The sequence below is a fragment of the Bolinopsis microptera genome, chromosome 2 (genome assembly GCF_026151205.1).
Source record: "Bolinopsis microptera isolate Bmic1 chromosome 2, MBARI_Bmic_1.0, whole genome shotgun sequence".
NCBI lineage: Eukaryota > Metazoa > Ctenophora > Tentaculata > Lobata > Bolinopsidae > Bolinopsis > Bolinopsis microptera.
In genome coordinates this window covers 10,632,740-10,660,725 of record NC_087073.1, presented here as the reverse complement: position 1 = coordinate 10,660,725, position 27,986 = coordinate 10,632,740, and the positions used below count along the sequence as shown (strand labels likewise).

The following is a 27,986-nucleotide window of genomic DNA, read 5'->3' as shown; positions in this document are numbered from 1 at the left end:
ATTCAATTATATCTTTTGAAAATAAATAAATAATATAACACTTCCCGGGCTGAAGACAATATCATTAGAAAAAGGATGGTTTATTGGGCATAGCTGGAAGTGGAAGTGGAAAATTAGATTTTATCAATCTTATGAATTTCAAGAATTTGGTACAGGACACTTGACACTCCTTAACCTCAATCGCGACATTTCATTTGTAGGTTTATAATAACCATCTTATAAAACAGAACTATAGAAAGTGTCGTCTTATTCATCACCAATATATTATATACAATTTGACCAAAACCCATAATCATGGGTAGAGTGAACCGCTGCCAGTGTCTCTCTTTTCCAAACAAAAGGAAATGATATTAATTTGAGGAACCGTCCGCAAATGCAAATTGATACCGAGAAAGAAATCGGTCGCTCGCGTTTCCCATTCATTCACGGCTTACGAATTGTAATAAAGCTTATTGAATGGGAAAAGCGACCGACCGATTTCATTCTCGGTATCAATTTGCATTTGCGGACGGTTCCTCAAATTAATATCATTTCCTTTTGTTTGGAAAAGAGAGACACTGGCAGCGGTTCACTCTACCCATGATTATGGGTTTTGGTCAAATATCATCTCTTTTTGATTTTGCATAGTTGTATTTAATATATAGTTTGATAAGCATGAAAAGTTTCAGAAGATTTCAAAAAGAACTTGGATCACAACGGGACTCCAAAGTTGATAAAAATCGTGAAAATAACAATTTTTAGTGATTTTTCATTTTAGCTATTTTAAATCAATTTGGGCGTGTCCCCACGTGTGCAACTTTTTGATTTTTAACTTTAAAACTAGCCTATAACACAATTTAGACCTTTAGGAAGCAAAATTGAGCTCCACAACCCAAGGGATGGCCCAACACCAGAGAATACTAATTCACAACTTTTGTGTTTTTATAAAATTATTCTTCAAAAAAGCACTAACTTCAATAGCGAATATCTTTATGAAGGAGCAAGGTAGAAAACTTTTCCGGTAGATTTTCAGAATGCTTAAACGATTATCTATGGTGAAGATGTCCTCAGATTTTGAATAAAATTATTCCTTAATGGTGTAAAATCGATTTGAAAAGTTGTTATTCTGTAAAAAATCAAGTTTTAAAAATACTTAATTTGATGACGTCATCAAGTGATGATGGTGACAATAAATTATTTTTCAATATAATGTAAACTAAAGTATAAACAATTATCTTTAAAACCTGTGGTTCTAAATGACTGTATCTTTTATTCTTTTGAATCTACGGACACTTAAATGTAGGCTACAATTGACTGCCAAAGCGTCTATATATATATATGCTTCACGACAATCTGTTGTAAAACAGGGGTTCCAGAAAACCCACTTCCCGATACTCCTGAAACATGAAATTTTTTTACAGTCGATTTGGACAAGGTCTAGACGCCCTGCAAAGTTTCAGATTTCTAACTCAATTATAACATGGTTTTTAAGGCACCTGAATATGGCGATTTTGGGTTTTTTACCTAATTTCGTATAACATGCTGGCGCGTATTTTGCGCAAATTTCTTAAAAACCTCCACACAACTATTTCTTATTCTTGTCATCTTTAACATTGAATTAGAATGTTTTTTACTTAAATATACCTGCTGAACTACTTTCAATGAGTCTTAATGCCTGGAAAACAATAAACTAAAGGGGATATAATAGTATAGGGAGTAAATAGTATTGTGAATATAACGGCAACGGTAATGCTTGCCAGCATTGTGATTTCTCTCATCTCTTAGACACCTTACTTAGCAAGGTGTTCCCCAGACTGCGGTATCATATTGGAATAACTTAACGATAGGCCATCCAAGTCATGTGACAAGTCGTTCGAACCAGTAATCTTGATCGTTACTGATTGTCTTGTAACTCCTCCATGATCGAGATAAATATTAATACATAATATCTATAATCTCTGAAATTTCTGTGCAATTCTAAGAAGAATTACATGAGTTATTAAAGGGTTGCGTGTGGGCAGTTACTTCTGGGCCACCGGCCTACAATTTCTCTCGCAGCAATACAAACAATCTCTCTAATAATAATTCAGCACCGTTTCTTGCTTATATTACAGTTTAGCGCCGCCAGTGAGTTACAGTTTAGCGTCGTCCCGGGCCAGCGAGATTACAGTTTAGCGTCGTCCCGGGCCAGCGAGATTACAGTTTAGCGCCGCCAGTGAGATTACAGTTTAGCGCCGTCTCGAGCTAGTCTATCAGCCGCCTCGTTGCCAGGCTCGCCGCAATGCGCTTTAACGTGGACCCATCTTACGTCCACCATGTTGGTGAGGCTGTCCAAGCAACTGAAGTACACGTAATTAGTGGTTACTAACAAGTTTTGGTGTGTGAATTAAAGCTTGGTGTGAGAATTAGTGTGGAAATAAAAGAGATATTTATTTTATCATATCATATACGTATCTTAATTATGTGACAGTATATTATATATTATACCTACAGATTATATTATTTCAGTTAGTATCGACATGAATGTTACGATATTATTGCAGTTTGTTTCTATATTATATTGTATTCAATAAACCGGTTTCAAAGCCCTTAAATGGGTAGCCCTCGGGTCTTTAAGACAAAACTCCACTTTGCTGTTATAATTGCGGGGATAGAATAAATATGGTAATATTGCTGAATTCTCGGTATAACCGCTCTTTTGACCAGCTTTTCAATTAACCACTGGAACCGTATAAAGATACTAAAAGCCATTAAGCATGCCCACGTGGGTTGCTGAAGGAACTCATAATATGTTGCCATGGTAGAGCACGCGACAGACTAAGTTAAACGAATCCGTTACCACGCGAGGATATAATTCGTCGACTCTCTGGCCAGTACATGAACACTGAACATCACTGTATCAGCGCTTTTCTTTCTTTTCGCGCAACAACGAGTGCAAAGTGGCCTGGCTCAAGCATTACAGCATTACCAAGGCGACTGTAAACAAAATATTTTTGTCAAAATCTTTATTTTTCACTTTAGTTTAAGTTATATTAATATAATAAATTCAAATCTTATGATATTGTTATTATCTTAACAGTTACTATTGTAGCTTAAGATTTTAAATTTTGTATTCCTTGTATTCCTTGTATTCCTTGTATTTCTTGTATTCCTTGTATTCCTTGTATTCCTTGTATTCCTTGTATTCCTTGTATTCCTTGTATTCCTTGTATTCCTTGTATTCCTATAAAAATGCGTCAACATACAGAGGTAAAATCCTTTCCGCCAAATCTTATATAAATATTATTGATTAATCATTTATAACTACTAGCAGGAACCCGTATAACCCTAAAATGGTGTCAAGACTCAAGAGACTCAAATAATTATTACCTATTTAATTCGTGTTTTTGACCCCACTTGGGGGTCCAAATTTTGGGCTTTAAAACTCCTATTCCTTATTATTTTTTCATGCTGATTTGGAGGCCATTAAAGCATTTGACCCAGTCAAAAAGGCAGTTGTATATCTTTACGGTTTTTGCGGAAAGTCGCGTTAAAGTTGATGCCGTGGTGTCAGTAAAATGGTACGGATCCATCCATTCATCCATATATATCGTCTCGCTTTATATATACCTTACTCGGGAATATTATAGCGGGTTAATTTATGACTGGGAAAATTAATAACCGGGAAAAATATGGCGGAATTTCCCAAAACCCGCCAAATTATCCCGGTCATGTATTTACCGGTGGCCGACCTTTCAAGTTTTTTTCAGAGGTCAACAAATTTTCAACCGAAATTTCTGTTTTTGTTACTTGTTAAAGAAGTTATTTCAATTTACAGTTACTGATATTACTCAGAAATAGAGAAAAAGACACGTCTAGTATTTAAAGGAAAATAAATCTATAGCAATAATAAGTCAAATCTTCATTAAAGCGTATTCTCATTCTCATTATCGCTAATGTCCCAACTCCCCTCCATTATCATTATTGATATCCCCCTGCTGCTGACCGTCAAATTCGAAGTTGTATTGTTGTCTTAACAAGACTTTCATTTTGTCCGCTAATGGGGCTACTGCTCTGAAGGTCAGCCGTAGCTTAATTTCCTGCCCACCGCTTGGTATTGGGGAATGTCTTGGCTTTGCATCTTCAACTGCTCCAGTAATCAATCCACCGTGGACCATGAAATAGTGGCACAGTTTACTCACTTCATGGGCAAGAAAAGTGAGAATCACGGTCCACCCTGAAATCTGATTTCTATAACCAAATTGTGATTTTTATAACGAAATTATGGTAGCAACCGCCAATAAAGTTACAGCCCTCCATCTACTGCTTCAAAAGTCTTCTCTAGCACATATGAGACTTCAGGTAAAATATGATGATCACCACCCCCTTGGAACCCCATAATCTGAGTCGGCGGGTTTTTTTATGACTGGTAAAATTTCTGACCGGGAAAAATATGGCGGAATCTTCCAAAACCCACCACTTTATCCCGGTTATAATAACCCCGAGTAAGGTAGTAGATTTTTGCCATTAAGATTTTTGCCATTAAGATTTTTGCCATTAAATAAAAAATGTATTTTCTGATAAGATTTTAAAAAACATACCTGAAGAGTTCCTTGTTCTTTACAGGCTGTCCCTTCGCATCATGATAATCATTCTTCTTCCACCGCTTAATCCACTCTGTAATCCCTTTTATAGTGTACTGGGAATCTGTCCTTACTTCCAACTTCCTGTAACCCACCGACAAGCCTGTAGTAGAACTATATGTTACCTATATCATTGTAACTCTCTCATCTTCAAATTACAATTGACATTCTTGCTATATGAAATCTTTCAAAATCTTTATTAATCAGGATCACCCACGTCACGTGATAACCAAAGAACAACAATATTTTCGATATTCTCCGACAAATTGAACACCCATGAAATTCTCGATAATCTAATGGTTTCTTACCAGCCCAAATCTCACCTGTTTGTAGAGCCCTGATAGCAGCCTACAGCTCACCTGTTTGTAGAGCCCTGATACCAGCCCACAGCTCACCTGTTTGTAGAGCCCTGATAGCAGCCCACATCTCACCTGTTTGTAGAGCCCTGATAGCAGCCCACATCTCACCTGTTTGTAGAGCCCTGATAGCAGCCCACAGCTCACCTGTTTGTAGAGCCCTGATAGCAGCCCACAGCTCACCTGTTTGTAGAGCCCTGATACCAGCCCACAGCTCACCTGTTTGTAGAGCCCTGATAGCAGCCCACATCTCACCTTTTGTAGAGCCCTGATAGTAGCCCACATCTCACCTTTTGTAGAGCCCTGACAGCAGCCCACATCTCACCTGTTTGTAGAGCCCTGATAGCAGCCCACATTTCACCTGTTTGTAGAGCCCTGATAGCAGCCCACAGCTCACCTGTTTGTAGAGCCCTGATAGCAGCCCACAGCTCACCTGTTTGTAGAGCCCTGATAGTAGCCCACAGCTCACCTGTTTGTAGAGCCCTGATAGCAGCCCACATCTCACCTTTTGTAGAGCCCTGACAGCAGCCCACATCTCACCTGTTTGTAGAGCCCTGATAGCAGCCCACAGCTCACCTGTTTGTAGAGCCCTGATAGCAGCCCACATCTCACCTGTTTGTAGAGCCCTGACAGCAGCCCACAGCTCAGCTCTCTGGTTTGTTGGAAGTCCCCACAGCTTCTCAGAGCAGTTTCTGGGGTCTCCTGGTCCCCAGTATACCCCTATACCAGCACGACGCTGACCCGCACCTTTTCCTGGGAGAACACCGATATCACTATAGATTTAATGAGACTGGCAAGATACCCACCGTTTGCAAGGGTGTTCATATAGATATTTGGGGGTTATTCTGGGTACTCAGACACCATGCTAATGTTTCCGGAGTAGAACAGGAAATAATATCCGGGATTTATGAACAGTCTTTCTATTTTAGTTCTCTTGAAAATAAAATTGAGCATTCAACAAAATGATTGCTTTCTATTTTTACCTTTTTTCTTGTCACAGCTTGAGTCGAAACAATCGCTTTGGAATTAAATCAGCGCCCACGTGATTTAGGCCATTTTAAAAATGTTATTATAAACATAAAGACTTGAAGCAGTCAGTATAACCTTGATTTAGACAGGAACCGTCAGTGTAGACCACAGGGCGAGAAGAGGTGTTGAGGTCATGTGACTGGGTCCCACTGTCACGTGACTGAGTGATAAGAGCTGCTATCTCTCTCAAAACCTCGTTATTACTCTCCTCCTCTATCTCTTCAAAATCTGGAGATACTAAATTAAAATCGGGCTTGTGGATACTTCCTGTACCTGATTTCTTAGAACTGCTGGGGGATTACGAACCCCATCTAGCCAGTTTCAAACTAGTCGCCCTGATTACATATTATGAGAGCAACAGTAAAGTTAGCTAGGGACTGTAAAATTCAATTGATTTAAGTCTCGCCATGAGAAAAACAAGTTATTTTTCCTTCCTGAAATTCTTAAATATCGAGAGGCAAATGTAGCAATGCTACTTACGGAGTATCTAGTTCGTAACGAGTCATGTCTCACAAGTTTAACTCTTAGCTGCTTATTTTCATGAATTATTAGTTTTAAGTTTGCAATTTATAAACGGAAGTGCGTCAATCCCTACTAATACTATTTTAAAGGTTAGTGCGTCAATAAATGTGTTTGCTCCACTTACATAAGGCGATACAGTTTTGACCTTTTTGTTTGAGTCTATTTTTCGAGAACCATTTAAAAATGGGCGCCATTTGAAGAGCCTTTACAATAGTAGCAAATATTGTGTTTCTGTCAGCTATTTGGACATTTTACTAGTTGCAAGTTCGCACCAATTCGGGCAGGGCTCCTAAATCGATTATATGTCTGAAATTTATAAAAATTGTAATCAATAGTTTGGATAAGCTGATAAGGTTCATACGTCGGCCTCGGATAAGAAAGTGTTGCATCTGAAATGTCGTTATTTTGTGCGAAGGAGTGGCTGATATTGAGCCTACTGTTTTCAAGTTCTCGCTCATATTAAAGATTGGTATCCTCGCCCATTTCATTCAAAATACGTTTCAAGATTAATTAGTTGTACGCAGTGCTTTTAATTCATTAAACTGAAGACTCAGTGACTATTCTTTGGATTAAAGACTGAGACACTATTCTTTACATTAAAGACTGAGTCACTATTCTTTACATTAAAGACTGAGTCACTATTCTTTGGATTAAAGACTGAGTCACTATTCTTTACATTAAACACTGAGTCACTATTCTTTACATTAAACACTGAGTCACTATTCTTTGGATTAAAGACTGAGTCACTATTCTTTACATTAAAGACTGAGTCACTATTCTTTACATTAAAGACTGAGTCACTATTCTTTGGATTAAAGACTGAGACACTATTCTTTACATTAAAGACTGAGTCACTATTCTTTACATTAAAGACTGAGTCACTATTCTTTGGATTAAAGACTGAGTCACTATTCTTTGGATTAAAGACTGAGTGACTATTCTTTACATTAAACACTGAGTCACTATTCTTTACATTAAACACTGAGTCACTATTCTTTGGATTAAAGACTGAGTCACTATTCTTTACATTAAACACTGAGTCACTATTCTTTACATTAAACACTGAGTCACTATTTATTAGATTGAATTCTCAGTGACTAGATAAGAAAAAACGTACTCTCCTGAGATTTGCTCTCTGATGGAAACATTTTCAAGTTCTTAAAGAATGGCTTATAAAGAGAGCACCTCGACAGCTGACTTGAGCTGAAGAACTCAATTAATAAGAACATCCTTATTTTACTCTACCATCATCTTCTTTCTACCTTACCTAGCAAGTGCTACTGTGATCACGTGACTAGCACGTGCTACTGTGATCAAGCGACTAGCACGTGCTACTGTGATCAAGCGACAAGCACGTGCTACTGTGATCACGCGAGAGTCTCTTTTTTGGTCTGATCATCAGGTCTGAGATTTTAATATCACTTTAATATCAATGGAAATAGCTGCAGATTGTAAAATAACCAGATTGTTCACGATCAATCTGGGTGTGGTAGATGAAATATTGAAGCAGTTTGAAGACTTTGAACCGTTCACCACAGTAGCTTCTATAGTTACTATTAGTTACTAGGGTAGTTACTATAATGACTGGTTTACTGTAGTTACTAATCAATCTGCGTGCGGTACTAGTTTCGATGAAATATTGAAGCAGTTCGCCACGATATTTGTCTACTCCTTGACATTTGTAGATTTTACTGACTTCACTACTAAACTAACCTTTCTATTATTGCATAATATTATGTTCACAACGCTGTGAAGGCGTTACTGACTGTAGCGTAGGGAGGCGTTATGTTATCAAACCTTAATAACACCGCACCAATAACCAGTGTTCCCAGAAACCAGACAACGAATGAGTAGTGAATATACTAGTCCCTGTATAAAATAAACAACACATTAACATGTCGTGTTGATTGATTAAACTTACCTGAAAAAGATTCATCCACTTCAGCAGGTTTTGTAGGACTGAAATCTCCACCATCAGTTCTGAAATTACTATAGTATCTATAGTAACTATAGTAACTATAGTAACTATAGTAACTATAGTAACTATAGTAACTATAGTAACTATAGTAACTATAGTAACTATAGTAACTATAGTAACTATAGTAACTATAGTAACTATAGTAACTATAGTAACTATAGTAACTATAGTTACTGTAGTTACTATAGTTACTATAGTTACTAGTACCAACTATCCTATCAACCTGGGACTTCTCACTTGCCAAGTAAGCACCAATATTAGCTAAATTAACTCGAATAACGATAAAACATGTTCCTTATTTACCCTAAGTCAGAAAGGCTTGAATCAAACGATCTCTCCGTCTCCCCAGACAGTTTCTGATCTGGAGGTTCTGCGGAATTATTATTTAGAATTTTGGCCAGCAGCCAATTCCAAATTGCCCATATTGGTGTACAATTTCAATAGTATTAAGAGCGTCATCGCGCAGCTTGGCGGGATTTTGACAAAATGTTTCATAAAGGTAGCACCACTGAAACATAAAGATCGTTTAATATACTAATCGAAGTCATGTCGGTCACAATAATTTCCACTCAAGCATTCAAATAAAGCATCGTTTCCCGAGCTATGAGCTGAAATACTACTAGCTATACTCCTACCTGAGTGGTCTGTACAGAAGGTCATGGCTGCAGCCTCTGAGGTGCACTTTCTGTAGAGAGGCTGCTGGAACCCTCTCACTTGATTGTGGCAGTCCGCCCACGTGCGGTACACTCCTGGAGAGTGTCCTCTTGCTACTCCGTAAAATACTGACTTTACAAGTGTACTGTTGTGTTGAGACCTGATATCGATTAGTTACTAGGGTAGTTACTATAGTTACTTTAGTATCTAGTTACTGCAGTTACTGTAGTTACTGTTAGTTACTAGGGTAGTTACTACAGTTAATAGTTAGTTTAGTTACTATAGTTAATAGTTAGTGTAGTTACTATAGTTAATAGTTAGTGTAGTTACTATAGTTACTAGGGTAGTTACTACAGTTACTTTAGTTTCTAGTTACTGCAATTACTGTTAGTTACTAGGGTAGTTACTATAGTTACTATAATTACTTAAGTTTCTAGTTACTGCAGTTACTGTTAGTTACTAGGGTAGTTACTATAGTTACTAGGGTAGTTACTATAGTTAATAGTTAGTGTTGTTACTATAGTTAATAGTTAGTGTAGTTACTATAGTTACTAGGGTAGTTATTATAGTTAATAGTTAGTGTTGTTACTATAGTTAATAGTTAGTGTAGTTACTATAGTTACTAGGGTAGTTACTATAGTTACTAGGGTCGACAAGTCGTCACCACCCACTCTTATTGGTCTCCGGTAGGCTCTCAAACATTCCAATACTTTCAATAGTTTTACTAGTTTTAATAGTTTTAATAGTTTAAATATCGTTTTTTACCAACAAGCCGATTGAAAAATGCAAACTTTGCTGTAGCTGTTTAAATGGTAACTATAGTAACTAGTAACTATAGTAACTATTAGTATTTGTCTCAGTAGACATCATTGATTGTAACCATACCTTAAATCATAAAATGGCATCATGAAAATCTACGCAAGGTAAGGTTGACAGTTAGAAGAATCTTGACAAATGGGTTGAACCGGTGCGTGAATATTACCACCATAACCACCCGAACTGATTACAAAATTCCATAATATCCTTTACCGGTTGGGTGTAGTTGAGACATTGGCACCCCTGATGGGTTTCACAGTTCCTGTACCCTTATTAACTTCACCAGGGGTACTGCTGCCATGGTTACAGCTGCCTTGGGCTTGGTTACTGCTGCCATGGTTACTGCGATTAGTTCGGACGTATTCCTCCGCTTGACTCTGAAATGGTAGTTAGTTTGAGTCACCATGGGTACTGCTGCTACTGCTTTTAGTCCTACCTTATAGGATATTTAGAACCTCGGGGAAGTTGTCTGCGTCATTATCTATTTCCCATTTCCGATAGTCATGGGTTGAACTGGAAGTGCATAATTGTCTCAAATTATTAATGGTATATAAGCATCGCTTAGTTCTGCTGGGAGACAATTCTTAATGTTCCTAATTTCAGATTTATCATTATTTGCCAAGCACATTATAAAACCTTTTCTACAACACTGTCATAATATTGTTATCACAGAAGAACTAATCCAAACGAATATTAACGAAATATCCCAATAATTAATCTCTTAAGGGGGGGGGGTCAATGGGTATTTTTTTGTGAAACTTGATTTCGAGATAGTAGTTGACCAACAAACTAGGACCAGTGACCGAACTTTTGAGGGGGTCCCGGACCCCAACCGCCAAACGGTGCGCGCAGGGCAGCCACGCCCATATTTGGTCCAAATTAGGCCCAATTTAGCCAAATACCCTGAACATGCCCAAAACCCAGGTTTATGGTGCTCTACTTGTAGCTAGTGGTCTCCTGAACTCGTATATGAAATTTCATCAAGATTGGACAAAAAATGACTGAGTTATGAGCCAAAAACCATATGCCCATATTTGGGCATACGCACCAAATTTGGTAGATTTCGTCCCATAAATTGGTCAAATATCAATATTTTTGGATGAGACTTACTTTATATGAAAGGTAAGCCTAAACTACATATTCTCTGTAAGTTATAGCTTTATATCTGTTTAAATGTGGATACTAAGGCGAAAAAACCACAAAAAATGAACTAAATTGCCCATATCTCGGTTCGCGATATTCGCGGAATTGATCTCACCAAAATTGTAACAACTCAATCAGTTTTCAAAATTTTTGCATGAAATTTTTGGAATCGACTCGAAATCGCATTTCGACCTTATTTTAAGAACGGATTTTTGATTTAGGCCTCAAAAAAAATTTGGCGGCCAAATTCTGAATTTCTGTAATATAATTTTTGAATTTGGCCGCCAAATTTTTTTTGAGGCCTAAATCAAAAATCCGTTCTTAAAATAAGGTCGAAATGCGATTTCGAGTCGATTCCAAAAATTTCATGCAAAAATTTTGAAAACTGATTGAGTTGTTACAATTTTGGTGAGATCAATTCCGCGAATATCGCGAACCGAGATATGGGCAATTTAGTTCATTTTTTGTGGTTTTTTCGCCTTAGTATCCACATTTAAACAGATATAAAGCTATAAATTACAGAGAATATGTAGTTTAGGCTTACCTTTCATATAAAGTAAGTTTCATTCAAAAATATTGATATTTGACCAATTTATGGGACGAAATCTACCAAATTTGGTGCGTATGCCCAAATATGGGCATATGGTTTTTGGCTCATAACTCAGTCATTTTTTGTCCAATCTTGATGAAATTTCATATACGAGTTCAGGAGACCACTAGCTACAAGTAGAGCACCATAAACCTGGGTTTGGGGCATGTACAGGGTATTTGGCTAAATTGGGCCTAATTTGGACCAAATATGGGCGTGGCTGCCCTGCGCGCACCGTTTGGCGGTTGGGGTCCGGGACCCCCTCAAAAGTTCGGTCACTGGTCCTAGTTTGTTGGTCAACTGCTATCTCGAAATCAAGTTTCACAAAAAAATACCCATTGGCCCCCCCCCCTTAAATAAAAACCTTGGTAGAGAATTTCTTGTACTTAGACTTGCTGAATCCCTTCACTTGTTCACTACACTCGTCCCAAGTAGTGTAAACACCCGTCTGTCTACCTATTGCTACTCCATACCATCCCCCTTTTGCTACTTTGGGCATGTCACGTACTGCTGGTTACTAGGTTACTAGCTGGTTACTAGCTGGTTACTATCTGGTTACTATCTGGTTACTAGGTTACTGTCCTTTTGTTGCTTTAGGCATGTCACGTACTTCGTATCTTTCGTGTCATACTCTATTGATAAATATTATCATGATCATCATTACTACGTTCATCGCCAAATAATATTTAATGATCGTGAAAATCTACTTTTAAAAGATAATTTCGTTTGGTTTTGAGTGTTGAAATTATTTATATTGCACCAAGCTCCAACTTTAGAGGAAACATTAAGTTTCAATCTTCAAATTATCATCCCCTCTTACCATAACAACTAGTAACTTAACCGTGTGCCCTATTACCATGACAACAAGTAGTAACCGTGTGCTCTATTACAACACGTAAAACAGACCTAATATTATTGATAACAGATCACTGCAGTTCCAACTTTAATCAAATAAGATATTGGCGATCTTAATTATATTGCTAACATACTTACTTTAGGTACCTTCATCACTGCAGAGGTACAAGAAGTAGCGTACAGCTTGATTAGAATTTACAAATTGCAAATATTTTTGGCAATGACAAAATTGAAAGTTCTGGGAAGTTCTACAGCGCTATAGTTATTGTAGTAACCAGTAGTAACCAGTAGTAACCAGTAGTAACCAGTAGTAACCAGATGTACGTATGTGATATCTGATGTCTTGAGGAAGATACATTTATATATTGCTAATTGTACTGCTAAACTCAGTGTTATAGAATTCTTCTCACATAAATTGCTAATCTCTTCGAGAATTCCAGACATCTCAGAAAGAAGAATTTCGTTATATTGTGTTTGGTAAATGGTCATCGCACGATTCACTAAATCCCGAAGAAAGTCGTCCAAGAAGAATTTTAACGATCCACTAAATTCCAAAGAAAGGCGTCTAATAATAATTTTAACGATCCACTAAATTCCAAAGAAAGTCGTCCAAGAAGAAATGTACATTATTATTTGTATATTAGGTAACAGGTTGGACGCCAGTTAGATTAACATTTCAACATCAAGGTATGATACTATGATGGAATCAGAAACATTAGACAACACTCCAGACACTTTAGTAAAGGGTCTCTTAACAGAAGATGAAAACAGTTCCTCTCTCGTCACGCTTCCTGCACCCACCATTACCAAATATCGATGGGTAAGTCCAGTAACAGATTTTAAACTACACCTTCTCCAGAGTCCAGATACTGCTGTATTTGATTACAGATATTGATTCAAATTTACCCAGCAAGATAGTAAACACATATTGTAAACTAACACAGCTCCTCCATCAGGTATCCACAGGGTTCAAGACATCCTGGAACCCTACCTACGACAAGCTAATAGGCACCGCCCTATGGCCCTGCATTCTATTCGGGTCCCTAGCCAACACGCTGGCAGTGCTGTACTTCCTGAGGGAGATGGCACGTGGCTCGAGGAGGAACAGGAGGGATAACAACAAGTACTACTTCACCCTGGTGTACCTGATGGTGGCTGTTAGTGACGTCATCATCTGTTCCACCACCTTCCCTGTTGCTCTCAGCTACGTAACTAACAGAGAGGCTGGACTGTTTGGTATCCATGTGTTCTGTGCTGTGTGGGGTTTCCTCTGGGAGGTCATCCCGTACCTCTCTGTGTACTTGATGGTGGTGATGGCTGTCTCCAGAGCTAGCACTCTCACTAGTCCTCTCAAGGTCCTTAATATCAGAGCCATGATGGCAATCTCCAGCTTCTATCTCATTCTCAGTCTAACAAGCAAGATACTCCCCCAACTCATGCTATATGACAGGTCCACCCACTACGCGTTCGCTTCATTTCACTTTAACAGAGACTCACTGTACTGTTTCTTGTACCCCGCGGGGTACTACTGGGTCCTCTCCTCAATACAAGCCTCCCTACAGCTAGGACTCCCTGCTCCAATCATCTTCTCCAGTTGTGGAGCTTGTCTTATAGTCCTCCGCAAACTGAGACGCAGATGCAAGAAGCTGAGCTACAACCAGAGCTCCGCTCGTCGGAAACCCACAACTACCATCCTGATTCTCAGTGCTATCTACACAGCGTGCAACATTCCTGTCTTCCTGAACTATGTGCTGTACTCATTCACCTGGGTAGCAGGTAACAAGTACACTACCATGTACAATAACTCCTTCCTCTACTGGTACAGTTGGAACATCACGTACGTAGTGAGCGTGTGTGTTAACTCTACTATCAACCCGATAGTGCTGCTATTGAGGATGACGGGGTTCAGGGAGTGGGCTCAGAGCCAGTTTAGAACACTACTCGGGGATAGGTGGAGGACAATTGCTGGCAGAATTGTGTCTTGTTTAGCTAAGCGGGCTGAATCTGTATCGAACCGGACCCCTACCGGCACCGTAACTACTGGCAAGGAAATAGTTTAAAATGTCTGGTTACTATGGTTACTGTAGTTGCTATGACAGTTACTATCGTGACCGGCACCGTTATTACCGGTAGGGAACTAGTTTAAAATGTTCACCTAGTTAGTTCATATTTTTAGATGATTAAACTGAAACATTGTGCTTTGTCAAGACCAGATTATGATACTTTTTACTGACGACACAATTGTATTATTTGATTATCTAAATATATTTTATTAATATGATTAATAAATCAATCATTTACATGAAAGTGCTACTCCTACCACTAAATAAAGGAACCAGTTAAAGTAGAGAAATGATTAAAATAGTAAATTACTACAAATCAAATAGTTCAACTAAACGAATGACACGTTGTAATAACAGGTGTTTCTTTTTTCTCGATCTTACAGATCTTCTAACATTGAATTAAATCAATCAGTGCAGCCCGGATCAAGTCAACACAACCTGAGATGGAACTGTACACTGTACAGGCATAGTTATAGTATAAAGGCATGATCTGGTTCTTTCAAGAGGAAGAACCAGATCATGTGAAACAAACAGAATTAAACATCAGTCTATAATAGGAACCCAGCTGATATATAGTTTGTTGACTACTACTACTACTAGTATAATACTACTAGAGTGGTATGACATACTAATGCGGGCAGCACTGATTTAAACACTTCAATCTTCTTGTAAAGCTGACGACATTTACTTAAAATAGTATAGTAACTATAGTAACTATAGTAACTATAGTAACGACAGTAACTTCAAAACATTATTAATTGGCAAACACCTCAAATCATACTGCAAACATAACATCATGTCCATACTGAAAATAAACCCCCATAAAATTCATTAATCAAACTTCACAAGTCAAAATAGTAATACATTTCCTTTTACATGTTTATCCTACAGGTTGATTCATCACAATAAGAACACTAAAACAACTAATAAATCTGTCAACCTTCTGAGTTTCAACCCAACTGGCCCCCGAAATCCTGAGCCCCAGGGTTAATCTGAATAATGTTTTCGTTTCCCTCCGCAACAGTTGCCATAGTAATTGGATGCTGCAGGTCAGTAGGAGTAACTGGTTCCGCTGACATAGCTTTAAGAACGTTCATCCGGTCCCCAAGCGTATTATCCTCCCACTCCCCAGGAGTGTCTACTTCCTTTACGAACTGGTCGTTGGGTAAATGAGTAGGTCGAGCTGGAATTGGTGGTGCTGCTTTCTTAGGCTTGTTCCTCCGCAAACTCAGACTCAACCCTCGCTTCTTCTTAGGAGCAGCATCAGCTTCAGAACCGGTCAGGAACCTGTAGACCTCTTGGTTCCGAGCACTCTCGTCCACATTAGAGTTGCTGCCCACCCCCAGAGTAGAGAGTACAGGGATAGGGGCCGAGTAGGACTGCTTCAGCTTACCCAGACTCAGCGCTACCTTCGGAACACTTATCCTCTTTATCTCCAGTGCTAACTCCTTCCAAGTCTGAGTTCTTTCTTTTATTTCGATATCAGGGAATAGCACAGTTTTCTCGTTGACAGTGATTTTACCCTTGTAAGATATCAGGATAGGGAACTGCTGGATTTTAACGAAATTGAAGAATCGTTTCTTGCTCCGTTCTGACATCTCATCCAGAGCCTTATGTGGTTCAGCAGCTGCAGTTCTTACATTTCTCTTGCTTCCAAATTTAAACTTCTTGTCCCTCTTTGAGTTCTGAGCTCGGATCTCGAAAGCAAGAGGATTGATGGAGGAAGAGTCGTCAAGGTCATCGTAGTCATGGATACCTTCATCATGTTTATCTTCCCCAACAAAGAACTTCTGAATTTCCCGCCAAAACGCAGTTTCAAACCGTAGAACGAGAGGAACGAGATTCATCTCAAGATGATGGTTAATAATGATACCTCCCACAGGATTGTGCTGCTGACTAAGGTACACTCGGAGACAGTGACGGTGGTTCATGTTCCCTCCTTCGTTGTTATCGTTCATAGGGAACAGTACATTCTGCGGATTCAGATCATTTTGAAGGTTCCTGATGCAGAAATGTCCCAGGGTAAACTTGTGACCGCTCGAAAAGTCTGGACTCTGATCAGTTTCACATGATGAAGAGGTACTGTAAACTGTTCTAGAATAAGCGAACCCTCCCTGGATATTGACCTCCATGATAGGAACTTGGCCGCACTCTCCAGTCAGTGTCCAGCTAGCATCGTCAATACAAATCTCATTCTTCCTCACCTCCATTAGCTGGTCCTCCACCTGATCCTTAAATAGTGCTCCTTCTTTTGACTTGAACTCTTTGAAAGCACTGATGGTCAACCGCAGTTTAACTCTGTTGTTATTTAGCTTCTGTTTCTCTGTTTCCAAAACTTTCGGAGTTTTGTCTATCTTGTCTGGGTTAGGCACACCCATAACGTTCAGGTCGTACAGATGACGCTCTAAGTCTCTGATTCTGGCAATGCATTCCCGAATCTCCTTCTGATACGCAGCAATTGTCTTCCTAGCCTCGTCTTCTCCTGACCTCATTAAACTGAAAGCATGAAGCAGCCGGCCAATGGAGGACCTCTTGGATCCCTCGGTTCTAAGGAGCAAGTTGTTCACGCAGTCTATGATCATTTTGTACTGATGTGTGTTCGTAGCCACCTCCAGACTCTTATGTCTCAAAGAAAAGGCAGAGAGCAAGTCACTCGAATACATGTTCTCAGTGGTGTACTGTAAGTCCTCGGTAGAACTGTGTGTATCTTCAATAGGTTGAGAACCGAAAGAGACGAAAGAGAGCAAACACCCGCACCTGGAGACGATCCTCTGTAGCTGGGTAGCACACTGCTTCGTGTCAAACTTGTAAACCTCTCTCACTATCCCCTTCAAACTCTCATCCTGCTCCTCAATGTCATTAATAAGATTCTCTGGATCCTCAGGGTCCTGGGTAGAGTTGTAGCGACTCCTTTTCGCGGAGACAATACTCTCGTCTAACCAGGGGATACTACACTCAGGTGCCTCGTTCACTGTAGCGAAGTACTGAACATGCTCCACAATACAGGTCCAGGAGAGTTTGGAGAAAAACTCACCGCCCCTGAGAACCGGCCAGTGCTCTGTCCCCAGAACCTGGCACTTCCCAGTTGTCAGCACTATGAAACCGTTCAGCTCAGGTCCTTGCATTGCTAGCTGGCCGTTAGTCATTTGAATGGACCATTGCCTGGTTTTAATATCGGTGTCAGAACAAGCCTGCTCTGCCGCTAGCTTCTCTTTTGAGGAGGAAGATTTGTCGTCACTGGTGACTATCGTAACTTGATCTTCATCAAACTGCGAGAGTAAGTCGTCGTTAGATTGGTTCGGAGAACATTCGAATATTAAAGTTCCTCTTGGAGATTTCTTAGTCCCTTCACCTTCAAGACTTATAGTCTTGAGAGCTTCTGAAGACAAATCTCTCTTCAAAGCTCGGGTATTTTCATACTGTTCTATAAAAGCCAGTATAAGAGTTCGCGTATCAATATTAATACTGGCTTTAAAATCGGAGATGACAATCCAGTGCGTGTAGAGTTTGCTGTCCCTTGAGTTAGTGCTGTTGAGGGACTCTGTGCTAAGAGACATCTCCCCCCTCTGTCTGTACTCCACCTCGTTAACAGAGAAGAGGAAATGTTCGGGGGAGCGCTGGTTGGGGTCCCTATCATACGCGTTCTCTTCCATGCTGTCCAGACTTCCCATCAGCGTACCCTGAATATCATGGAAGTGAGCCTTACACTTCTCTGTACTCCACACTGTTCGGGGTCTCCTGGACAATGTCACGTACTGGATGTTCCCATCTCCATCCACTATCTCTAGAGGAGGCCAGGGGACCAGGGTCAGCTTGTGAGTCATGGACAGCTCTCCTGACTGAACCGTGATCTTAGCTCCTGCTCTCTTTCTGTAAGACGACCAGATCTCTACTTCTGCCATGTCGAAATCTGTCTCAAAATGAATTTTACGGTAGTGACGGGTAAGTTTTTTCTTAGGAGGTTTGAGATTCTTCCAGAGTGACCCTTTGAAGACAGGCCTGGAGACAGTACCGACCACTACAGACGCCCACGTGTCCAGCCATTTCAGAGTATTACTGTACAAGTTCACCTTGGGATAAGGTTCTGAATCTCCCTCTGTTTTAGCAAACTTCATAGACACATCCAGATCTAAATGCTTTGATCTGAAGTTCTTAAAGGAGTCCCAGGGTTCCTCTTGTGTCTTAACAAACTTGGGGTCGTACGGAACACAGGACCAATGGTCGTTGGGCATGTTGTTGGGAGTTCTCCAGAACATTCCCACACTGAACAAGAGCCGAGGTAAGGTCACGATCTTACATTCCCCGTATTTACTTTCAGAGTTGTTCTTTATCACCGTGTCACCGTCAAATGTTAACTGACCTGCAACAGGTTTAGGTTTAACTTTAAGAATTTTTAAGATTGAATTTTTGGACATTCTCTTATCTATGAAGGATTACGAAAATGCCACATGTTCAAATTTACAACATTTTTGAGACTCTTTATTCATTATGCCAGTCTTTGCAGTATGTATTATAGTATATAAGGTGCTTTACCCAGAGGCAATGAAATTTAATTATCTGTCACAGAATCAGACACTTTATTGAAATAATCGTTTAATCAGACGACATATATTAAACAGTTTAAATAAAGGTGCTCTTGTGACAAGTTGAGGTGTCATTCAAAACAATTAACTGTTAGTTTAGTTATTATAATTCTAAAGGAACCAGCTTTAAGATCAAAGAAATCTTCTAAACCAACCAATTCAATTGGGGGCATTCAAATTCACGTTTCATTATAAACATTAAACAGTTATGTTTGGTCAGTGGTCAAACCAAGGAGATCGAAAAGCTTTTTATATATAAATCTGTGCTTCAGAAACGTTTTATATCTCAATTTGTGAACTAAAATCAAGGTAAGAAGATCACTAACCATTGGTCCACTTGAAGTTGTAACCAGTTGAACAGAGGGAGAGGTACTCGGAGTTGTTCAGTGGTTCACGTTCACTCAGCGCCTTCATAACAAACACTTGTGATCGCAGCTCAAAACTGCCTCTAAGTAGGTTTCTAGCTTTGTCCCAGAAGGGCAGCAGTGGGGACGGGTCTCGGGATTTCTGTGGGGTGAGAACAATATTCAATACTTATCAATTATTACTAATTACACATCTAAAATCGGTCGCACACGCTCTTCTTAATAATTCAAAGTTTATCCAATAAAATTGTTCTTGCGCGCTGAATAGTAGATGAAAGTTGTATACCTTTGTTATTTTATCAATACACTGTCCAAAGAACTGGTAGGACGGCTCCAGACAAGGACCCCATGACATCTCCATCTCTTGCGCATCTAGTGGGATAAGGAGTAAGGAGGGAGTGTAAGTGTAAGGAGTCAGTGTAAGGAGTGAGTGTAAGGAGATCTGATGCTAAATCATAACGCGGTAATGCTACAAAATTTTGTACGTAATAACACCGCAGCAGATCTATGAACATAATATATTCACGTTTCTTGAAATTATGCACATTATTTTACCTAAAGTTAAGTCGTAGAAATATTTCAGAGCGTTCATTCCTCGTGCAAGTTCGAAATTCTTCCACGGTTTTCTGAGCATGACCCTGGTTTTTCTGATTGCATGGTTGGGTGACACCGCTTCCGCTCCACAAATAATACCTGAAAAATGGAATATAAAATATGTCTCAATGTATCTTACCGAGGATTTTATCCGATTCATGGCTTTTGAGACGAGGCCTCAAAAAGTTAATATCGAGGGTTAGATATCGATATAATTTCATGTTATACCAGGGTAGCGAGCGAATCCGCATCAGTCGATCAGTCCCTGCGCGCAAATATTGAAGCTAGTGTACGCGTCGTTCCTGACGTTGCTCATTACAGAAGACGTTTCCCTGAATTTTGTAGTGGATTTTGTAGTGGATTTTGCGCGCCGCACGTACTTTACAATATTTATCATTGTAGAATCTACAAGTCGTAGAGTCGTAGTACGACGGTATAAGTCAGAAGTCTCAATAAACTGCTCGTACTTATACTTTTAAAGACACTTATAAGATATGAAAATCTAAGTAACACATCCACCCCACTCAGGCCGCCCATCCCAAATAGCTAAAAATCTGTGACAAATCCCTAAAAATCCAGAATGAGAATCTTTACCCCTGGGCCCTGAAGGGGATTTGTGTCGCTGAGTATTTGAAATATGTTTGGTGGTTAAATAGGTATTACATATCCCTAACGATCACAAAGACCAAGTTTTAAGCTCTTGAACCACTCAAGCCACTCACAGAGTTGGCCAATCCCAAAATGACTGAAATCCTGGTAAAATCCAGATCGAGAATCTTTACCCCTGTAGTGCTTTTATGTTCCAGGGTAGGTGGGACATGTTTTAGTTTTTAAATGGGTTCTGCCTGTCCCAAACCATCATAAAAATCAAGATTCGACCTCTCAACCCACTCAGGCCACTCCCAGGGGCCACGCCCATCCCAAAATTACCGAAATCCGGCTAAAATCCAGACTTTAAAATCTTTACCCCTGTAGTGCTTTTATGTTCCGGGGTAGGTGGGACATGTTTTAGATTAAAAATGGGTTCTACCTGTCCCAAACCATCCTAAAAATGAAGTTTCGACCTCTCAACCCACTCGGGCCACTCCCAGGGGCCACGCCCATCCCAAAATGACCGAAATCCAGCTAAATCCAGACTTTAAAATCTTTACCCCTGTAGTGCTTTTATGTTCCGGGGTAGGTGGGACATGTTTTAGTTTTTAAATGGGTTCTGCCTGTCCCAAACCATCATAAAAATCAAGATTCGACCTCTCAACCCACTCGGGCCACTCCCAGGGGCCACGCCCATCCCAAAATTACCGAAATCCGGCTAAAATCCAGACTTTAAAATCTTTACCCCTGTAGTGCTTTTATGTTCCGGGGTAGGTGGGACATGTTTTAGATTAAAAATGGGTTCTACCTGTCCCAAACCATCATAAAAATCAAGTTTCGACCTCTCAACCCACTCGGGCCACTCGCAGGGGCCAAACCCATCCCAAAATGACCGAAATCCAGCTAAATCCAGACTTTAAAATCTTTACCCCAGTAGTGCTTTTATGTTCCGGGGTAGGTGGGACATGTTTTACTTTAAAAATGGGTTCTGCCTGTCCCAAACCATCATAAAAATCAAGTTTCGACCTCTCAACCCACTCGGGCCACTCCCAGGGGCCACGCCCATCCCAAAATGACCGAAATCCAGCTAAAATCCAGACTTTAAAATCTTTACCCCTGTAGTGCTTTTATATTCCGGGGTAGGTGGGACATGTTTTAGTTTAAAAATGGGTTCTGCCTGTCCCAAACCATCATAAAAATCAAGTTTCGAACTCTCAACCCACTCGGGCCACTCCCAGGGGCCACGCCCATCCCAAAATGACCGAAATCTAGCTAAAATCCAGACTTTAAAATCTTTACCCCTGTAGTGATTTTATATTCCGGGGTAGGTGGGACATGTTTTAGTTTAAAAATGGGTTCTGCCTGTCCCAAACCATCATAGAAATCAAGTTTCGACCTCTCAACCTACTCGGGCCACTCCCAGGGGCCACGCCCATCCCAAAATTACCGAAATCCGGCTTAAATCCAGACTTTAAAATCTTTACCCCAGTAGTGCTTTTATGTTCCGGGGTAGGTACAGGTGGGACATGTTTTAGATTAAAAATGGGTTCTACCTGTCCCAAACCATCATAAAAATCAAGTTTCGACCTCTCAACCCACTCGGGCCACTCCCAGGGGCCACGCCCATCCCAAAATGACCGAAATCCAGCTAAATCCAGACTTTAAAATCTTTACCCCTGTAGTGCTTTTATGTTCCGGGGTAGGTGGGACATGTTTTAGTTTAAAAATGGGTTCTGCCTGTCCCAAACCATCATAAAAATCAAGATCCGACCTCTCAACCCACTCGGGCCACTCCCAGGGGCCACGCCCATCCCAAAATTACCGAAATCCGGCTAAAATCCAGACTTTAAAATCTTTACCCCTGTAGTGCTTTTATGTTCCGGGGTAGGTGGGACATGTTTTAGTTTTAAAATGGGTTCTGCCTCTCCCAAACCATCATAACAATCTAGTTTCGACCTCTCAACCCACTCGGGCCACTCCCAGGGGCCACGCCCATCCCAAAATGACCGAAATCCAGCTAAATCCAGACTTTAAAATCTTTACCCCTGTAGTGCTTTTATGTTCCGGGGTAGGTGGGACATGTTTTAGTTTAAAAATGGGTTCTGCCTGTCCCAAACCATCATAAAAATCAAGTTTCGACCTCTCAACCCACTCGGGCCACTCCCAGGGGCCACGCCCATACCAAAATGACCGAAATCCAGCTAAATCCAGACTTTAAAATCTTTACCCCTGTAGTGCTTTTATGTTCCGGGGTAGGTGGGACATGTTTTAGTTTAAAAATGGGTTCTGCCTGTCCCAAACCATCATAAAAATCAAGTTTCGACCTCTCAACCCGCTCGGGCCACTCCCAGGGGCCACGCCCATCCCAAAATGACCGAAATCCAGCTAAATCCAGACTTTAAAATCTTTACCCCTGTAGTGCTTTTATGTTCCGGGGTAGGTGGGACATGTTTTAGATTAAAAATGGGTTCTACCTGTCCCAAACCATCATAAAAATCAAGTTTCGACCTCTCAACCCACTCGGGCCACTCCCAGGGGCCACGCCCATCCCAAAATTACCGAAATCCGGCTAAAATCCAGACTTTAAAATCTTTACCCCTGTAGTGCTTTTATGTTCCGGGGTAGGTGGGACATGTTTTAGTTTTAAAATGGGTTCTGCCTGTCCCAAACCATCATAAAAATCAAGTTTCGACCTCTCAACCCGCTCGGGCCACTCCCAGGGGCCACGCCCATCCCAAAATGACCGAAATCCAGCTAAATCCAGACTTTAAAATCTTTACCCCTGTAGTGCTTTTATGTTCCGGGGTAGGTGGGACATGTTTTAGTTTTAAAATGGGTTCTGCCTGTCCCAAACCATCATAAAGTCATAACAAGAATTGCGCCCGTTTTGGCGGACGCTAGATTTCCATTTCACTATAACTATTAATATAAGCTCTAATCAGCTCACCTTATAATAATAATATTGAACCATCAGTACACTACTCGTGCCACGTTCAAGTTGGGCTTATTACAAAATATTATACATTACTAGTATACATTAAAATACGCTCGTGCGCAGCGCATTCATTGACCACAGACTAGCTATACACCACATCTCCGCAAGCAATCCTCGCGCGCGTGCGCGCGGCAAGTTTACATGGTAACGAACGGAAGTAAGTAAGTAAGGAACACGACATATATTTGACCCACCTACTGCAATCCCCAAAATCCACGTTTTTCTGCAAAAACGTCCATTCGTAACCTTTCACTATTGCCTTTTTTCAAAAGGGTGAAAAGGAAAAAATCAAGTTTCGACCTCTCAACCCACTCGGGCCACTCCCAGGGGCCACGCCCATCCCAAAATGACCGAAATCCAGCTAAAATCCAGACTTTAAAATCTTTACCCCTGTAGTGCTTTTATGTTCCGGGGTAGGTGGGACATGTTTTAGTTTAAAAATGGGTTCTGCCTGTCCCAAACCAACTTAAAAATCAAGTTTTGACTTCTCAACCCACTCGGGCCACTCCCAGGGGCCACACCCATCCCAAAATGACCGAAATCCAGCTAAATCCAGACTTTAAAATCTTTACCCCTGTAGTGCTTTTATGTTCCGGGGTAGGTGGGACATGTTTTAGTTTAAAAATGGGTTCTGCCTGTCCCAAACCAACTTAAAAATCAAGTTTTGACCTCTCAACCCACTCGGGCCACTCCCAGGGGCCACACCCATCCCAAAATGACCGAAATCCAGCTAAATCCAGACTTTAAAATCTTTACCCCTGTAGTGCTTTTATGTTCCGGGGTAGGTGGGACATGTTTTAGTTTTAAAATGGGTTCTGCCTGTCCCAAACCATCATAAAGTCATAACAAGAATTGCGCCCGTTTTGGCGGACGCTAGATTTCCATTTCACTATAACTATTAATATAAGCTCTAATCAGCTCACCTTATAATAATAATATTGAACCATCAGTACACTACTCGTGCCACGTTCAAGTTGGGCTTATTACAAAATATTATACATTACTAGTATACATTAAAATACGCTCGTGCGCAGCGCATTCATTGACCACAGACTAGCTATACACCACATCTCCGCAAGCAATCCTCGCGCGCGTGCGCGCGGCAAGTTTACATGGTAACGAACGGAAGTAAGTAAGTAAGGAACACGACATATATTTGACCCACCTACTGCAATCCCCAAAATCCACGTTTTTCTGCAAAAACGTCCATTCGTAACCTTTCACTATTGCCTTTTTTCAAAAGGGTGAAAAGGAAAAAATCAAGTTTCGACCTCTCAACCCACTCGGGCCACTCCCAGGGGCCACGCCCATCCCAAAATGACCGAAATCCAGCTAAAATCCAGACTTTAAAATCTTTACCCCTGTAGTGCTTTTATGTTCCGGGGTAGGTGGGACATGTTTTAGTTTAAAAATGGGTTCTGCCTGTCCCAAACCAACTTAAAAATCAAGTTTTGACCTCTCAACCCACTCGGGCCACTCCCAGGGGCCACACCCATCCCAAAATGACCGAAATCCAGCTAAATCCAGACTTTAAAATCTTTACCCCTGTAGTGCTTTTATGTTCCGGGGTAGGTGGGACATGTTTTAGTTTAAAAATGGGTTCTGCCTGTCCCAAACCATCATAAAAATCCAGTTTCGACCTCTCAACCCACTTGGGCCACTCCCAGGGGCCACGCCCATCCCAAAATGACCGAAATCCAGCTAAATCCAGACTTTAAAATCTTTACCCCTGTAGTGCTTTTATGTTCCGGGGTAGGTGGGACATGTTTTAGTTTAAAATGGGTTCTGCCTGTCCCAAACCATCATAAAAATCAAGTTTCGACCTCTCAACCCACTCAGGCCACTCCCAGGGGCCACGCCCATCCCAAAATTACTGAAATCCAGGTTTTATGTTCCGGGGTAAAATCAAATCCAGACAGAATGAGAATCTTTACACCTGGAAGGGATTTATGTTCCGGGGTATTCTTTTTGGTATGACTTACTATCAGCACTCATTTGAGGAATAGATTCATTTTCATTTTTTCAAGAATATTCATTTTCGTTTTTTTTATGAAGGTTCATGATCGCATTTATTTGATAGTTTTGATAATCAGATCGAGCCAAATTTTATAGGATCGTATTTGGCCATTCAAATTACGTTTGATCTGAAAAAATGAGGGTTGTAGCTTCTCAGATGACCGAGATACGAGGCATGACGAGTTTATCCATTACGTGTGATCAGGTGATTCGATTACCTGTTCAGGTGATTAGATGGCCCCGTCAAATTGCACGGGAACCCAATTAAGGTGACCTATCACATAATCACCCTATCAATTTTGTTAACGAGATACATTAAATGCTTGATAACTTCGTCATTTCAAATACGTTTGGGCTCAATTTTTCAGATCAGATGCAACAATTAATTATCTGCAGTAATCTGAAATAAATGGGCGTCTAGCATGTCCGGAAAGAACAATATAGGTGATTTAATATTATATGGGCGTAGTCTTTCAGAGGTACGTATCGAGAATGACTCGGACTTAAAATTTTCTAAGTCAAAATTTTTCAAAGTTTTTCTGGAAACTACTTTTGTTCATGTTTCATGCTATCCTGATCATTCTGAGCCAAAAATATTTTTTTCGGTTTTCGAAGTTCGATATACGATTTTGGACTCGAGGGTCCCCTTTGTAATGCGATCTCGGAAGGCAGGCCTCCCGTTCGCAATACGAGCTCGGAAGCGGGAGCTCTGCTTTCAGAGGTACGTATCGAGAATGACTCGAACCGAAAATTTTATGAGTCAAAATTTTTCAAAGTTTTTCTGGAAACTACTTTTGTTCATGTTTCATGCTACCCTGATCATTCTGAGCCAAAAATATTTTTTTCGGTTTTCGAAGTTCGATATACGATTTTGGACTCGAGGGTCCCCTTTGTAATGCGATCTCGGAAGGCAGGCCTCCCCTTCGCAATACGAGCTCGGAAGCGGTAGCTCTGCTTTTAGAGGTACGTATCGAGAATAACTCGGACCGAAAATTTTCTAAGTCAAAATTTTAAAAAGTTTTTCTGGAAACTACTTTTGTTCATGTTTCATGCTACCCTGATCATTCTGAGCCGAAAATATATTTTTCGGTTTTTTAAAGTCCGTACCTACATTCGGAAGGTTGTGGATGTGAGTGGGTTGAGAGGTTGTGAAATATTGTGGATGTGAGTGGGTTGAGAGGTCGAAACTTGATTTTTATGATGGTTTGGGACACGCAGAACCCATTTTTAAACTAAAACATGTCCCACCTACCCCGGAACATAAAAGCACTACAGGGGTAAAGATTTTAAAGTCTGGATTTAGCTGGATTTCGGTCATTTTGGGATGGGCGTGGCCCCTGGGAGTGGCCCGAGTGGGTTGAGAGGTCGAAACTTGATTTTTATGATGGTTTGGGACAGGCAGAACCCATTTTTAAACTAAAACATGTCCCACCTACCCCGGAACATAAAAGCACTACAGGGGTAAAGATTTTAAAGTCTGGATTTAGCTGGATTTCGGTCATTTTGGGATGGGCGTGGCCCCTGGGAGTGGCCCGAGTGGGTTGAGAGGTCGAAACTTGATTTTTATGATGGTTTGGGACAGGCAGAACCCATTTTTAAACTAAAACATGTCCCACCTACCCCGGAACATAAAAGCACTACAGGGGTGAAAAGCACTACAAATCCACTACAAAAATCAAGGAAACGTGCTCTCGCTCATTAAGTTTCCATAGTAATATTCGCAAAGTTATTTTACATCATTTCCCGGTTGAGTCACTGCCTTAAATGCACTGTTCTATACATAACCAAATATCGCTATTTAAGATGGGGACTTGCATAAGACTAAGATTTGAGAGAAAAAACTGTGTATTTTGGAAAGTTAAAGGACTGATTCATGCTCATTAGTTTGAAATCATTTTACATCAAATTGAAAGAAGGAAGTAATTTTGATGGAAGATCTGAAGCAAAAAAATTATCGGTCAACTCAACTGAACTGTTTGTGAAATAATTAACCTGATTGCTGTATATAAAGCCAATATATTTCACTATGGTATCAAATCTGAGTGGAAGATCGTTTTAAAATAAAGTTTTTGATTAGGACTGTTTTTAGCGCATTTTTTAAAAGCTAACGTTGAGTCCTCAGGATTGAACGTAAGACAAGAATCTTGAGCCTTGTTAGACAATTGTTTAGTAAGGATAGAATAATGGAACTTCTGATGCCCTTCTTGACGGTGACAGGATGCTAATCTGGGAGGAG

General features: G+C 40.3%; 2 protein-coding genes across 2 annotated transcripts in view; both read right to left on the bottom strand.

Moving 5' to 3' along the window:
* Window positions 1-1,683: 1,683 nt before the first annotated feature.
* LOC134811345 (ribonuclease H1-like) lies at window positions 1,684-12,322 on the bottom strand. Its single transcript, XM_063818133.1, has 9 exons — window positions 12,053-12,322; window positions 10,170-10,333; window positions 9,122-9,300; window positions 8,790-8,856; window positions 8,430-8,488; window positions 6,062-6,214; window positions 5,570-5,710; window positions 4,560-4,704; window positions 1,684-2,318 (listed from the first exon to the last, which is right to left on the bottom strand). Exons 1-9 carry the CDS (start codon window positions 12,185-12,187, stop codon window positions 2,201-2,203), a joined length of 1,161 nt encoding a protein of 386 aa, XP_063674203.1. The 5' UTR covers window positions 12,188-12,322; the 3' UTR covers window positions 1,684-2,200.
* A 2,562-nt stretch (window positions 12,323-14,884) lies between these two features.
* The window catches only part of LOC134826393 (bridge-like lipid transfer protein family member 2), a 54,106-nt gene continuing 41,004 nt past the window's right edge, over window positions 14,885-27,986 (bottom strand). The window contains exons 25-28 of the mRNA XM_063838735.1: window positions 20,110-20,247; window positions 19,841-19,926; window positions 19,516-19,696; window positions 14,885-18,966 (exon numbers count right to left, since the gene is read on the bottom strand). Of these exons, the coding sequence (XP_063694805.1) occupies window positions 15,557-18,966; window positions 19,516-19,696; window positions 19,841-19,926; window positions 20,110-20,247 (3,815 nt within the window). The 3' untranslated portion in view covers window positions 14,885-15,556. The remainder of the gene's footprint in view (window positions 18,967-19,515; window positions 19,697-19,840; window positions 19,927-20,109; window positions 20,248-27,986) is intronic.